Source organism: Mirounga angustirostris, unplaced genomic scaffold, assembly GCF_029215605.1.
Source record: "Mirounga angustirostris isolate CCGP_5_RB_7025 unplaced genomic scaffold, mMirAng1.0.hap1 SCAF_9, whole genome shotgun sequence".
Lineage (NCBI taxonomy): Eukaryota > Metazoa > Chordata > Mammalia > Carnivora > Phocidae > Mirounga > Mirounga angustirostris.
The window spans coordinates 60,072,030-60,086,717 of record NW_026991717.1 but is presented as its reverse complement, the minus strand read 5'-3'; the positions used below and the strand labels follow the sequence as shown (position 1 = coordinate 60,086,717).

Here is a 14,688-nt window from a genome sequence, read left to right as displayed (position 1 = left end):
GGATCAAGCCCTGCATGGGACTCCGTGCTCAGCAGGGGGTCTGCTTCTCCCTGTGCCCCTCCCCCTTGGTGCTCTCCCTCTCCCTCTCCCTCTCCAATAAATAAAAAATTAAAACAAAAAACAAAAAACAGGGAAGCAGAAGCAAGATAAAGATAAGGTTTCCAGAGGCAGCCAAAGCGATCTTGAGAAAGAAGAACAAAGCTGGAGGTATCACAATTCCAGATTTCAAGATACCCTACAAAGCTGTAATAATCAAAACAGTACTGACACAAAAATAGACTCATAGATCAATGGAATAGAACAGAGACTCATGCTTATATGGTCAATTAATCTATGACAAAGGAGGCAAGAATATACAATGGGGAAAAACAGTCTTCAATAAATGGTGCTGGGAAAACTGGATAGCTACATGCGAAAGAATGAAACTGAACCACTTTCTGACACCACACACAAAAATAAACTCAAAATGGATCAAGGACCTAAATGTGAGACCTGAAACCATAAAAATCTTAGAAGAGAGCACAGGCAGTACTCTCTCTGACATCAGCCATAGCAACATTTTTCTAGATATGTCTTCTGAAGCAAGGGAAACAAAAGCAAAAATAAACTACTGGGACTATATCTAAATAAAAACCTTTTGCACAACAAAGGAAACCATCAACAAAACAAAAAGGCAACCTACTGAATGGTAGAAGATATTTGCAAATATTATATCCAATAAAGGGTTAGTATCTAAAATATATAAAGAACTTATACAACTCAACACCAAAAACCCCCAAATAACCCAATTAAAAACTGGGCAGAGGACCTGAATAGACATTTCTCCAAAGAAGACATACAGATGGCCAACAGACACATGCAAAGATGCTCAATATCACTCATCATCAGAGAAATGCAAATCAAGACCACAATGAGATATCACCTCACACCTGTCAGAATAGCTAGAACCAGAAAGACAAGAAATAACATATAACTCTGTATATTAACTAACTGGAATTAAAATAAAAACTTAAGGAAAAAAAGACAAGAAATAACAAGTGTTGGCGAGTATGTGGAAAAAAGGGAACATTTGTGCATTGCTGGTAGGAATATAAATTGGTGTAGCCACTGCAGAAAACAGTATGGAGGTCCCTCAAAAAATTAAAATAGAAATGCCATATGATCCAATAATTCCGCTACTATTTACCGAAAGAAAATGAAAACCCTAATTTCAAAAGATATATGCATCCCTATGTTTATTGCAGCATTACTTACAATAGCCAAGTTATGGAAGCAGCCCAAGTGTTCACCAATAGATGAATGGATAAAGAAGATGTATAAAAAAAAGGGGGGGTGCCTGGGTGGCTCCATCAGTTAAGTGGCTGCCTTCAGCTCGGGTCATGAGCCTGGGGTCCTGGGATTGAGCCCCACATTGGGTTACTTGCTCAGCGGGGAGCCTGCTTCTTCCTCTCCCTCTGTCTGCAGCTCCCCCTGCTTGTGCTCTCTTTCTCACTATCTCTATCTCTGTCAAGTAAATAAATTAAATTAAATTTTTAAAAATGTATATATATATACACAATGGAGTATTAAACCATGAAAAGGATGAGATTTTACCATTTGTGACTATATGGATGGACCTAGATGGTATTATGCTAAGTGAAATAAAGGAAGACAAACACCATTGATTTCACTTATATGTAGAATCTAAAAAGAAAAAAAAAGAATAAACAAATAAAAAGCAGAATCAGACCTAAAATACAGAGAACAAGCTGATGGGGAGGGGTAGTAGGAGGCTGGGCAAAATGGGTGATGGGGAGTGGGAGATACAAGCTTCCAGTTATGGAATGAATAAGTCACAGGAACAAAAGGTACAGAATAGGGAATACAGTGAATGGTACCGTACTAGCATTGCATTGTGACAGATGGTAGCTACACTTGTGGTGATCAGAGCATAACGTATAGACTTGTTGAACCAGTATGTTGTATAACATTGTGTATCAACTATACTTGAATTAAAAAAAAAAAAATATATATATATATATATTATAAAAAAAAAAGATTTCCAGGGGCACAAAACCCATAAACATTCCAGGAGAGATAAAAGGAGCAATGGCAAGGTGAATGTAAGGTAATCTGAAATTCAGGGGAAGAGCTCTTGGAATCAGGAAGGAATGTTTCTTCTGCATACACAATGCCAATTCTACAACTGTTTAACCCAGATGCTGAAATATGAATCTTTGCTTCAGTCCTATCCAATGAAATAATAAAAGCCATGTTTGATTTTAGTTATTTCCTGGAGGCAGGTTGAATAAGGAAAGGATTTTTCCATCACTGGTGTCTCTGGCCCTTATCCTCCCTCTGATTGTCACCAGGATCTCCCCTTCCCTACAATTACCCTAAGAACTTCTTGTGACTACACTGTTACCAAGGAAAATTAGTGATAGGCTAGAGATTTTATTTATTTGTTTATTTGTTTATTTATTTAGAGAGCACCAGTGAGGGGCGGAGGTAGAGAGAGACAGAATCTGAAACGGACTTGATCTCACAACCCTGAGATCATGACCTGAGCCTCAACCAAGAGTCGAACGCTTAACCAACTGTGTCACCCAGGCTCCCCTTGTGATAGGCTAGAGATTATAAAGAAGAGATGGGAAAAAGCAGCACCTCAACTTGAACAGCTGAGAACAGACAACTTGAGAATAGGGACATGTAGAAAGTAGTAGCAGATTCTAGTTTCCTTCTCCCAGTTTTTCTCTATATTCAGTTTCCTCTCAAGTCATCTGTACTTGAGAAAGCTATAAATTCCCAAATGGGAATCTGAGGAGAATGAAGTTTCGTCCTTTCTTCCCCAAAGCACCCTCTGTGATACTATATTTTAGGAGCCTCTCCAAGGAAACAGAGGGGTCATGGAGAATGGAGATAATGAGACAGGGTAAACAGATCCTCCCTTCACCTTGGAAACAGCAGATGAGACTGCTTCCCCTACTGGTTATTCCTGGTCTTTCAACCCTCATCTTTGTTTCCCTCGTGAAAAGACAGGTCTCTCATTCACCAATCCCTCCATCAATCTTGGCCTTTGTCCAGGCAGTTCCAAAAGGATTACTTACACCAGGGGGGCTTCTCAGAGCGCTGCCGGAGTTGTAGGGTAGGTGAATGAAGAGTACGGGGTGGGGAAAATGGGCTATCTGAGGCTTGGTTGCTGTGCATAGAGTCAAAGAGGGCTGCATAGACCAGGGAGAGAGAAGGAAGGAAAAAAAGAGTTTGAGAAGCATTCAAGAATCACAGGTTCTCCAACTTAACACATTCTCAGGCTGAAAAGTAGCATTTCCTAAGGACCCTTCACACAAATCATTTTTAATATTTTAAACTTTATATTATGAATATTTTCAAACATTTTTTGCTCCCTCCCCCAACCCCCTTTTTAAAAAAAGTCTGAAAGACTAGTACAATCCATACTGATATCTTCATCTCCTATATTTACCACATTGACGTGTTAACATTTTGCCATATTTGTTTCATCCATTTCTTCATGCGGAAGTTCTTTTTTTAAAATGGCAGGCATTATGAAATATTTCACCTCTAAATACATCAATATGCATATCTAAAATATAAGGAATTTTTCTTACATAGCCACACACCATTAACAAACCTAACAAAATTTCAAAATAATACCCTAATATCATCTAATACCCAATTCATATTCAAATCTCCCACAATTATTCCCAAAATGTCTTTTAGAGTAATATCCAAACATGAACCATGTATTGCATTTTGTTATGTCTCCAAAGTCTTTTTTAATCTAGAATATTATCCACCCCGCCAAGACCATTCATTTTCCTCAGAGTGACTTTTTCTTTTGAAGATTTTTATTTATTTACTTGAGAGAGAGAGTGAGAGAGAGAGAGCATGTGCACCTGAGCAGGGGGAGAGGCAGAGGGAGAGGGAGGGAATCTTCAAGCGGATTCCCCAGTTAGCATGGAGCCCGACACAGGGCTTGGTCCCATGACCCTGAGATCATGACCTGAGCCAAAATCAAGAGTTATATGCTTAACCAAATGAGTCACCCAGATGCCCCTCAAAGTGACTTTTTGAAAAGAACAGATCAGTTGTCTCACAGAACTATCATGTCTCACATTCTGGATTTGTCTGATTCCTCCCTCAGAATCATTTAACTTGTTTCACTATTGCTTATATTTCCTATAGGGTTGATTGGATGATTCAATTTAAATAACCTTTGGTAAAAATACCAAATAGGTGCCAAAGAGGTGATCCTATGTACTTTATATTACATCATATTAGAGGCACATAAGGTCTCAACTGTCCCATTAAGTAAAGCTAAGTTTACTAACTGGGTTAAAGTGGTAGCCACAAGATCTCACCATTGTAAAGTTTTCCCCTTCTGATTAGAGGTAACCCTTTGGCACCACCCCATCAACATTTTACCTAATTGTGCTAGTATCTATTGATGATCTTTAATTATTTAAGTGGTGATTTTCTAATTCTATCAATCCTCCAACATTTATTAGATGGCATATTTTCTGTAAAAAAGAGCTTTCCCTCTTCAGCTAGGGCTATGGGATTACGATGAACTGCAGTTCTCACTGAAAAGGTAGAATAAGTGTTTATTTCCTTTTATTTAGTTTTCAGAGAAAAGAGGTGTGAAAAGTATCCTCCAATTGCAGCAGATGAGAATTATTTTATTTTTGCTTTCTTTTTTGTAGAATTATTTACTTATTATTTATTATGAGCTTGCGGATTTTTATATATTCAGTGTACTTTAATGAATTACAGTAAATTTTGAATGCTAAAATGTTCTAGTTGTATCGCTTCTTGGCCTTTTGGCTAAGATCAAGTGTAAAATGTTCCAGTTGTGGTCAGTGGGAGCTTTTTCAGGCTTGATTGCTTCCTTGCTTTTGTTATAATATGCCTCAGGACGACCTTGTACTTTCCTTGCCCTAGACTATGTATTCTCAACTAAATTGGTTCTTGGGGAGGGTAAAAAAAATCTTAGATATTCCATTGGTTTGTGGTCCATCACATGGCCATGGACCATAAACAGATATATATTGTATATGTGTGGTATTAAAATTCCATGTAGTGGGGGTTTACTAGGGGAAAGAATGTCTAAAAAGACTGGGGGAGGGGTGTGAACATGGGATGTCTTTCCACTTATTTAGGTCTTCTTTAATTTATTTCAGCAATGTTTTGTAGTTTTCAGTGTACAAGTCTTTAAGCTTCTTGGTTAAATTTGTTCCCAGGTATTTTATTTTGTGGATGCTATTATAAATTGTATTGTTTTCTTAATTTACTTTTTCGATTGTTCATTGCTGGTATATAGACACAAAATCGTTTTTTGTGAATTGATCTTGTACCCTGCAACTGTGCTGAATTTGTTCATTAGTTCTGGAAGTTTTTGGGGGGGATTCTTCACATTTTTTCTATATAGGACCATGTCTTCTGCAAGTAGAGATAGTTTTACTTTCTCCTTTCCAATTTCTATGCCAATTTTTTTTTCCTAATTCCTCTGCCTAAAATTATCAGTACAATGTTGAACAGCAGTGGTGAATATGGGCATCCTTGTTTTGTTCCTGATCATAGGGCGAAAACTTTCAGTCTTTCACCATTGAGTATGATGTGCACTATGGGTTGTTCATAAATGCCCTTTATCATGTTGAGGAACTTCCCTTCCATTCCTAGTTTGCTGGGTGTTTTTATCATGAATGGGTAGTGGATTTTTTTTTTTTTTAAAGGAAACTTTTTTTTTTTTTTAAGATTTTATTTATTTATTTGACAGAGAGAGACACAGAGGGAACACAAGCAGGGGGAGTGGGAGAGGGAGAAGCAGGCTCCCCACTGAGCAGGGAGCCAGATGCGGGGCTTGATCCCAGGACCCTGGGATCATAACCTGAGCTGAAGGCAGACGCTTAACCATCTGAGCCACCCAGGCACCCCGATTTTTTTTTTTAAGATTTTAGTTATTTATTTGACAGAGAGAGGCACAACGAGAGAGGGAACACAAGCAGGGGGACTGGAAGAGGGAGAAGCAGGCTTCCCGCCAAGCAGGAGCCTGATGCGGGGCTCGATCCCAGGACCCTGGGATCATGACCTGAGCCGAAGGCAGATGCTTAACGACTGAGCCACCCAGGTGACCCTGGGTAGTGGATTTTATCAAATGCTTTTCTATGTCAGTTGAGGTGATTGTGAGTTTTTCCCCTTGTTCTTTTAATGTAGTATATTACAGACTGATTTTCTTATGTTGAATCACCCTTAAATTCTTGAGATAAATCTCACTTTGTGAACTTGCTGTTGGATTTGGTTTGTGAGAATTTTTGCTTCTGGGGCACCTGGGCGGCTCAGTCAGTTAAGGATCCAATTCTTGACCTCAACTCAGGTCTTGATCTCAGGGTCATGAGCTCAAGCCCCTCATTGGGCTCCACACTGGGCATGGAGCCTACTTAAAAAAATACAGAGAATTTTTGCTTCTATATTTATAAGGGATACAGTTTTCTTTTCTTATGGTGTCTTTGTCTGGCTTTCACATCAGGGTAATGTTGGTTTCATTGAAATTGTTTCCTCCTTTTTTATTTTTTGGAAGAGTGTAGGAAAAAAATTGGAGTTAATTTTTATTAAATGTTTGGGAGATTTCACCAGTGAATCTATCTTGTCCTGGACTTCTCTTTTTTGAAAATTTTTCTACTGATTCAGTCTTTTCTGTGTTACAGATTATGTTCAGATTTTCCGTTTCTTCTTGGATCAATTTTTCTAGTTTATTTCTAGGAATTTGTTCATCTAGGTTATCTAATTCATTGGCATACAATTGTTCATAGTGCTTTTTCTTTAAAGATTTTATTTATTTATTTGCGAGAGGAAGAGAGAGTGTGCATGCACACGAGCGGGGGGTGGGAGGGACGGGCACAGGGAGAGAGAGAAGCAGACTCCTTGCTGAGCAGGGAGCCAGATGTGTGGACCCTGGGATCATGACCTGAGCTGAAGGCAGACGCTTAACTAACTGAGCCATCCAGGCGCCCCCATAGTGCTCTCTTATAATTCTTTTTATTTCTGTAAGGTCAGGAGCAATGTTCCCACTTTTATTCCTGATTTGGTTATTTGCATGAACACTCGCTTCTTCTTAGTCTGCTAAGGTTTGTCAATTTTGTTTATTTTTTTTTTTAAGATTTTATTTATTTATTCATGAGAGACAGAGAGAGAGAGAGAGAGAGAGGCAGAGGGAGAAGCAGGCTCCCAAGGAGCAGGGAGCCCGATGCGGGACTCGATCCCAGGACGCTGGGATCATGACCTGAGCCGAAGGCAGACGCTTAACCATCTGAGCCACCCAGGCGCCCAATTTTGTTGATTTTTTTCAAAGAACCAATTTTTGGTTTAGTTGATTCTTTCTGTTTTCTATTCCTTACTTCTTTTATCTCTGTCCTAATCCTTATTATTTCATTCTTTCTACTAGCTTAGGGTGTAGTTTGCTCTTCTTTTTTAGTTCCTTAAGGTATAAAGTTAGGTTTTTGGTTTATGATCTTTCCTGTGTTTAAATGCAGGTGTTTACAGCTATAAATTTCTCTCTTAGCACTAATTCTGCTGTATCCCATAACTTCTGGAATGTTGCATTTTCACTTTCATTCTTCTCAAAGTATATTCTAATTTCCCTTATGATTTCTTCCTTGACCTGAAGGTTAAGAATGTGTTTGATTTCAACATATTTGTGAATTTTCCAGTTTTTCTTTTATTAATGATTTCTAGCACCATTCCACTATGTTGGAGAGGATATTTTGTATGATTTCAATCTTTTGAAATTTATTTAACTTTTTTTGTGGCCTACCATATGGTCTATCCTGGAGAATATTCCATGTGCACTTAAGAATCTGTATTTTGGGGCACCTGGGTGGCTCAGTCATTGTCTGGCTTCGGCTCAGGTCATGATCCAGGGGTCCTGGGATCCAGCCCTGCATTGGGCTCCCGGCTTGGCGAGGAGCCTGCTTCTCCCTCTCCCACTCCCCCTGCTTGTGTTCCCTCTCTCGCTTTGTCTCTTTCTGTCAAATAAATAAATAAAATCTTTAAAAAAAAAAATCTGTATTTTGCTGGTGGTAGGATGTTCTATATGTCTCTTAGGTTTAGCTGGCTTACAGTGTTATTGAAGCTTTCTGCTTCCCTATTGATCTTCTGTCTTGTTGTTTTATCTATTATTAAAGGTGAGATTGAAGTCTCCAACTATTTTTGTAGAACTATCTACTTCTCCCTTCAATCCTGTCAATGTTTGCTTCATATATTTGGGGGCTCTGTTGTTTGGTGGGTATGTGTTTATAATTTTTGTATGCTCTTAATGAACTGACCTTTTTATCAATATATAATGACCTCTGTCTCTTAGAACAACTTTTGACTTAAAGACTATTTTGTCTGACATTAGTATAGTTACCCCAGCTCTCATTTGGTTATTTGCATGGAATATCTTTTTCTATTCTTTCATTTTCAACCTTTTGTACTGTTGGATCTAAAGTGATTTTCATATAGACAGCATATAGTTGGATGATTTTTTTAAAAATCCATTCTGCTGGGGCACCTGGGGGGTACAGTCAGTTGAGCATCCTACTCTTGGTTTCAGCTCAGGTTGTGGTCTCACGGTGGTGGGATCAAGCCCTGTGTCAGGCTCCACCCTCAGTGGGGAGTCTGCTTGGGCCTGTCTCTCCTTCTCCCTCTGCCACTCCCCATCCCCAGTTTCTTTCTCTCTAAAGTAAATAAATAAATCTTTTAAAAAATCCATTCTTAAAAAAAAAAAATCCATTCTCCTAATCTCTGCCTTTTAATTTGGGAGTTTTATTCATTTACATTTAGAGTAATCACTGATAAGGAAGAGCTTAATTCTGCCATTTCACTATTCATTTTTTATACATCTTATACATTATTTTGTTCCTCATTTCCTCCATTACTATCATCTTTGTGGTTTTCTTAAAAAAATTTTATTTATTTATTTGAGAGAGAGAGAATGAGCAGTAGGGAGGGGCAGAGGGAGAAAGAGAGAAGCAGACTCCCTGATGAGCAGGAAGCTGAATGTGGGGCTCAATCCCAGGACCTGGAGCTGAAGACAGATGCCCAACTAACTGAGCCACCCAGCCGCTCCTCATCTTTGTGTTTAATTGATTTGTTTGTAGTGTACCATTTCAATTCCTTTATTTCCTGTTCTGTATATTTTTAGATATTTTCATTGTGGTTACCATGGAGATACAATTAACATCCTAAATTTATAACAATCTTGTTTGAATTGATGGCAAATTTAGCTTCAATAATATACAAAAACTCTGCTCTTATACTTGTCTTTTTTTTTTTTTAAGATTTTATCTATTTGACAGAGAGAGACACAGTGAGAGAGGGAACACAAGCAAGGGGAGTGGGAGAGGGAGAAGCAGGCTCCCCACTGAGCAGGGAGCCCGATGCAGGGCTCAATCCCAGGACCCTGGGACCATGACCTGAGCCAAAGGCAGACGCTTAACAACTGAGCCACCCAGGTGCCCCAAAAACTCTGCTCCTATAAAGCTCAGTCCTCACTTTATGTTATTGTCACAAATTGTATCTTTATACATTGTATGACCATTAATACGGACGTGTAATGACTATTTTATTCATTTGTGTGTTAAGTCATATATGAAACAAAAAAAAGGAGTTACAAACCAAAAATACAGAAATGCTGACTTTTATATTTACCAATGTAATTACCTTTACCAGAGTTCTTTATTTTTTGTTATGGTATCAAGTCACTATCTAGTGTCCTTTTATTTCAGCCCAAAAAGCTTTTAGCATTTCTTCTAAGGCAGGTTTACTAGTGACAGACTCCCTCAACTTTTGTTTATCTGGGAGTGTCTTAATTTCTTCTTTATTTCTGAACAGTTTGGCTAGATAAAGAATTCTTGGTTGACATTTTTCTTTTCTTTTAGCACTTTAAATATGTCATCCCACTGTTTTCTGGCCTCTGTGATTTCTGATGAGAAACTGGTTGTTAGGGGCGCTGGGGTGGCTTGGTCGGCTTGGTCCTGGGATCAAGCCCCACGTGGGGCTCCCTGTTCAGCAGGGAGCCTGCTTCTCCCTCTGCCTCTCTCTCTGTCAAATAAATAAATAAACAAAATCTTAAAAAAAAAAAAAAAGAAATTGGTTGTTAATCTCATTAAAGATCCCTTGTATGTGATAAGTTGCTTTTCTCTTGCTACCTTCAAGATTTTCTCTGTCTTTTGACAATTTGATTACAGTGAGTCTCAGTGGGGATCTCTTTGAATTTATCCTTGTTGGTGTTTGAACTATTTGGATGTATAGATTTGTATTTTATCAAATTTGAGAAGTCTTCAGAGCCCTTATTTCTTCAAATATTTTTTCTGCCTCTTTCTCTCTCTTCTTCTGGGACTCCCATTATGCATGTGTTGGTATTCTTTTTTTTTTTTTTTTTTGACAGAGAGAGAGAGCACAAGCAGGGGGAAGCAGCAGAGGGAGAGGGAGAAGCAGGTCCCCCGAGGAGCAGGGAGCCTAATGTGGGGCTTGATCCCAGGACCCCAGGATCACGACCTGAGCTGGAGGCAGAAGCTTAACCGACTGAGCCACCCAGGTGCCCGCATATATTGGTATTCTTGATGGTGTCCCACAAATCTCTTTGGCTCTGTTAATTTTTTTCTCATTGTTTTTTTCTTTCTCCTCCTCAGACTAGAAACTTTCAAATGACTTATCTTTAATTTTGCTGACTCTTTCTTCTGCCTGCTCATATCTTCTAAGAAACATAGTGAATTTTGCATTTCTGTTAGACTTTTCGGTCTCAGAATTTCTGTTTGGTTTCTTTTTATATTTTCTATCTCTTTAATGATATTCTGTATTTGCTGAGACATCATTCTCCTGATTTCCTTTAGTTCTCTGTCCATCATTTCCCTTAGCTCTTCAAGCATACTTAAGATAGCTGATTTAAATTCTTTGTCCCGGTGAGTCTAACATCTGTGCTTTCTAGGCGATGGTTTCTGTTAATTTCTTCTGTAAATGGACCATACTGTCCTGTATCTTTGCATATTTTATAATGTTTTGTTGAAAACTGGACATTTTGAGTATTATAATAGTGTTAACTCTGAATATCAGATTATTCCCCCTCCTTAGGGTTTGTTTTCATTGTTTGCCGTGGGCTGTGGCTGTTTAGTGACTTTTCTATTCTTGTGAAGTCTGTCTTCTTTGTCATATGTGGTCTCTGAAATGTCTGTTCCTTTAGCTTGTTTCACAGCTAGTATTCTTTTTTGAAATTTTTTTAGACTCTTTATTTGAGACAGAGAGAGAGAGAACATGAGCAGGGGGAGAGGGGCAGAGGGAGAGGAAGAGCAAGAGGCAGACTCCCCACTGAGTAGAGAGCCCGACACAGGGCTCGTTCCCAGGACCCCGAGATCACGACCTGAGCTGAAGTCAGACATTTAACCAACTGAGCCACCCAGGTGCCCCACAGCTAGCATTCTGACAAGGATTTCCTTGAATGCCAAGAACCAAAAGAAGGGGAGAGGAAGATGGGGGGAAAGGAGGCAAAGGGAGAGGAGGGGAGTTCTCCCAGGCTTTGCAGATTGGTTCTATGTTGAGGTATTCCTTCAACACTTAGCTAGACTGTTTACAAATCCCTCTTAGCCTTCAATTCTTGCTTGTGCTGAGTCTAGAGTTCAGCCCGAGGGAAAATCTTAGGGTCATCTCATGTGTTTTCTGCACATGTGTCCTTCCCTAGGCATGCACATGGCTTCTAAATTCCCCAGTATATGTGGGGGCTTTTGAATGCCTTAATTTTCCAAAGAAACTCTCTCCCCAAGTTTTCACTCCAGACTTTCAGTACACTTACTGTTTGCCTCAATTATCAGCTTTACCCCAGGCAGCAGCATGTTGCTCATTTGCCTTACAGTGTTTCCAGGGAATACTTTCTACACAGCTACTCTTCAGCTGTGACTCGGTGAAACAAAGGGAAGCACCCTGTGACAGATCTTCAAGTTAGACAAGTTAGAACCGACAAAGAGCATTCTTTGAGAATAAAGTCTGTTCTGCTCCTTTTGGAACTAGGGACCAGAGTCCCACACTGAGAACATGTCCTGCCACCAGTAAGACTGCTGCTGAGGCTGGGCAGAGGGTAGGATAAGAGATAGGAAAATGATGGGAAGCTTCCTGCCACTCTTAGGTTGCCTCTTCTCTTGATTGAGCATTTTCCTGGTTGCTCCAAACTTCTGATTATTTTCCAGAGTTCTGACAAAGCTGATTCTGATAGTTTTTGATTGATTTTTTTTTTTTGATGTTTCTGTGGAAGGACAAGCCCTTGGAACAAACTATTGCTTAATTTTTACATTTAGATTTCTGAACCATATGGAGTTTATCTTGGTATATAGTATGAAGTATGAATTCAGTTTTAATTTTTGTCATATGACTACTCAGTTGTGCCAACTTCATTTATTAAAAAGTCTACCTTGGAGCACCTGGGTAGCTCAGTTGGTTAAGCATTTGCCTTCAGCTCGGGTCATGATCCTGGGGTCCTGGGATCGAGCCCCATGTGGGGCTCCCTGCTCAGTGGGGAGTCTGCTTCTCCCTCTCCCTCTGCCTCTCCCCCTGCTTGTGCTGTCTCTCTCTCTCAAATGAATAAATAAAATCTTTAAAAGAAAAAAAGATACACCTCAGCTATATTTGGACTTTATTCCTTAAAAAAAGTCTGTCTTTCCTCCAGTATTTTGAAATGCTAACTTCATCTATTTCTAGATTTTCTATCTTGTTTGATTGGTCTGTCTATTCTCGTATGAATACAACAGTGTTTTCATTATAGAAGTTTTGTGGAATGTTATAAAATCTGATAGGGCTAGTAACTTTTCATTACTCTGGGGTGCCTGGGTGGCTCAGTCAGTTAAGTGCCTGCCTTTGGCTCAGGTCATGATCCCAGGGTCCTGGGACGGAGCCCCATGTGGGGCTCCCTGCTCAGCGGGGAGCCTGCTTCTCCCTTTCCCTTTGCCCTTCCCCCCAGCTCGTGCACACACAGTGCTGGCTCTCTCTCTCTCACTCTCTCTCAAATGAATACATAAATCTTTTTTAAAAAAAAAAAGCTTTTCATTACTCTTTTCAGGGTGTTCTTTGGCTACTCCTGCTTGTTTATTTTTCAGTGACAACTTCAGAATCAATTTGTCTGACTTTAGAAAAACATCAGCATTTTTATTGGAATCACGTTAAATTTACAAATTAACTTGGGAAGTTATGATGTTAAAGTGGCCTATGCAATTAAACAATTGTTCAAATTTACTTTTGTGTCTTTCTGGAGTGCCTATCTTTTTAATTTATTACCCACATTCTAGGAAGGATAGGAGTAGGGACAGAGACAGGGGTATAAGATAAGAGTATTCTCCATACCTGCAGATGCCTGTGCTTGGGCATCAGTATGGCGCTGGCAGACTCTACTCAGGAACTCACTCACTTGATGCAGGGAAAGGGCATTATGCAGTGTTTCCAGGGGGTAGATCGTAGGCACCATGGAACACCCTTCAAATCCTGTTAGAAAAGAGATGGGCAAAGTCAATGTTATTCCTGCCAGATATACCCCAACTGTCCAAGGAAGCATGGAGAGTCCCTGGGAGCCACCAGGAGAGTCCGTGGCTTTTGGAGTATGGGGTATCCAAGATCTCAGGAGAGGGAACTCTTTAGAGCCCCTACAGGTGTCTATTTTTCACCTCCAGATTTCCTAAGAAGTCTACCTGCTAAGGCCTCCAAGTGAATCAAATCACCTCTCATCCTACCCATGGAGAGCCTGCAATGACCCATGGAAAAATCAACAGAATTCCAATAGGGTAAGCACCTACATTGCTCTTGCTCTTTCTAGGGGAATAAAACACAAGGTGAGGTAAGGGGTGAAACTGAAGGTCTAAATGAGGTAGGGAGGTCATGGAGCTGGGAAGAAACAGATTTCAGGGATCATGTAAAGAGAACCGGATTAAGGAGGAGGGCATGGAATCTGAAGAAGGATTCATGCAGATTTAGGATATGGGTAGAAAGGCTAGAATATCTGGAAGCAAGCTGGAGTGCATGCAATACACATGAAGCTCAGCCAAGGAAAACCACATGCATGAACAGGCTGGGGGATGGAAGTTCTTTCTTGGTCATTTCCATCACATCAAAGCTTCTCCCTCTGCTCTCACTGGAAAACCCCAGACTTGCTAGGATTTCTCTATTCCATCAGGAAAATGAGGCAAATCCCTAGGAAGAAGAAGAAATACTGATTCTCTGTCCAAACCCAACAATTCCAACATAGGTTCACCAGTCTGGTTAGGGTAAAGGGTAAACCTAAATATATAACCCTAATCCCAGGGCCTGTTGATGAAAAAAAAAAGAACCCATCGGAGGATCAAGAAGCACACATCACAAGCATTTTTTCAGCTCCCCATCTTTCCTATGTCTCTTTATAATTCCTTAAAGAAACTAAGAGTAGGCAGGACAGCAATATCTATGTAAGACATAGCCTCCTGTTCACTAATGACTAAAACCTGTAATTCAAAAGGATTATGCCTGACCATCTTCTAACTCTGACCCTTGTCTGCTTCAAAGATTCAGTTAAGACCTGTGCCTCAATTTCCCCCTGTATTCTTGTGGCAGGAGCGTAGGAGAAGTACAGTCTCTAGCTCCTCAGAGTGGCTAGAAAAACGTTTGCATTTGAGGATGGTGGTAGCAGAGGGTTATAGAGACAAG

General features: G+C 39.8%; 1 protein-coding gene across 10 annotated transcripts in view; it reads right to left on the bottom strand.

Moving 5' to 3' along the window:
• Positions 1–14,688, bottom strand: part of PPIP5K1 (diphosphoinositol pentakisphosphate kinase 1) — a 46,405-nt gene that overhangs the window by 3,471 nt on the left and 28,246 nt on the right. For all 10 annotated transcript variants that reach the window (XM_054513566.2, XM_045900206.2, XM_045900210.2 and 7 more), the window contains 2 exons: positions 13,360–13,497; positions 3,087–3,200 (listed from right to left, as the gene is read on the bottom strand). In XM_054513566.2, the coding sequence (XP_054369541.1) occupies positions 3,087–3,200; positions 13,360–13,497 (252 nt within the window). The remainder of the gene's footprint in view (positions 1–3,086; positions 3,201–13,359; positions 13,498–14,688) is intronic.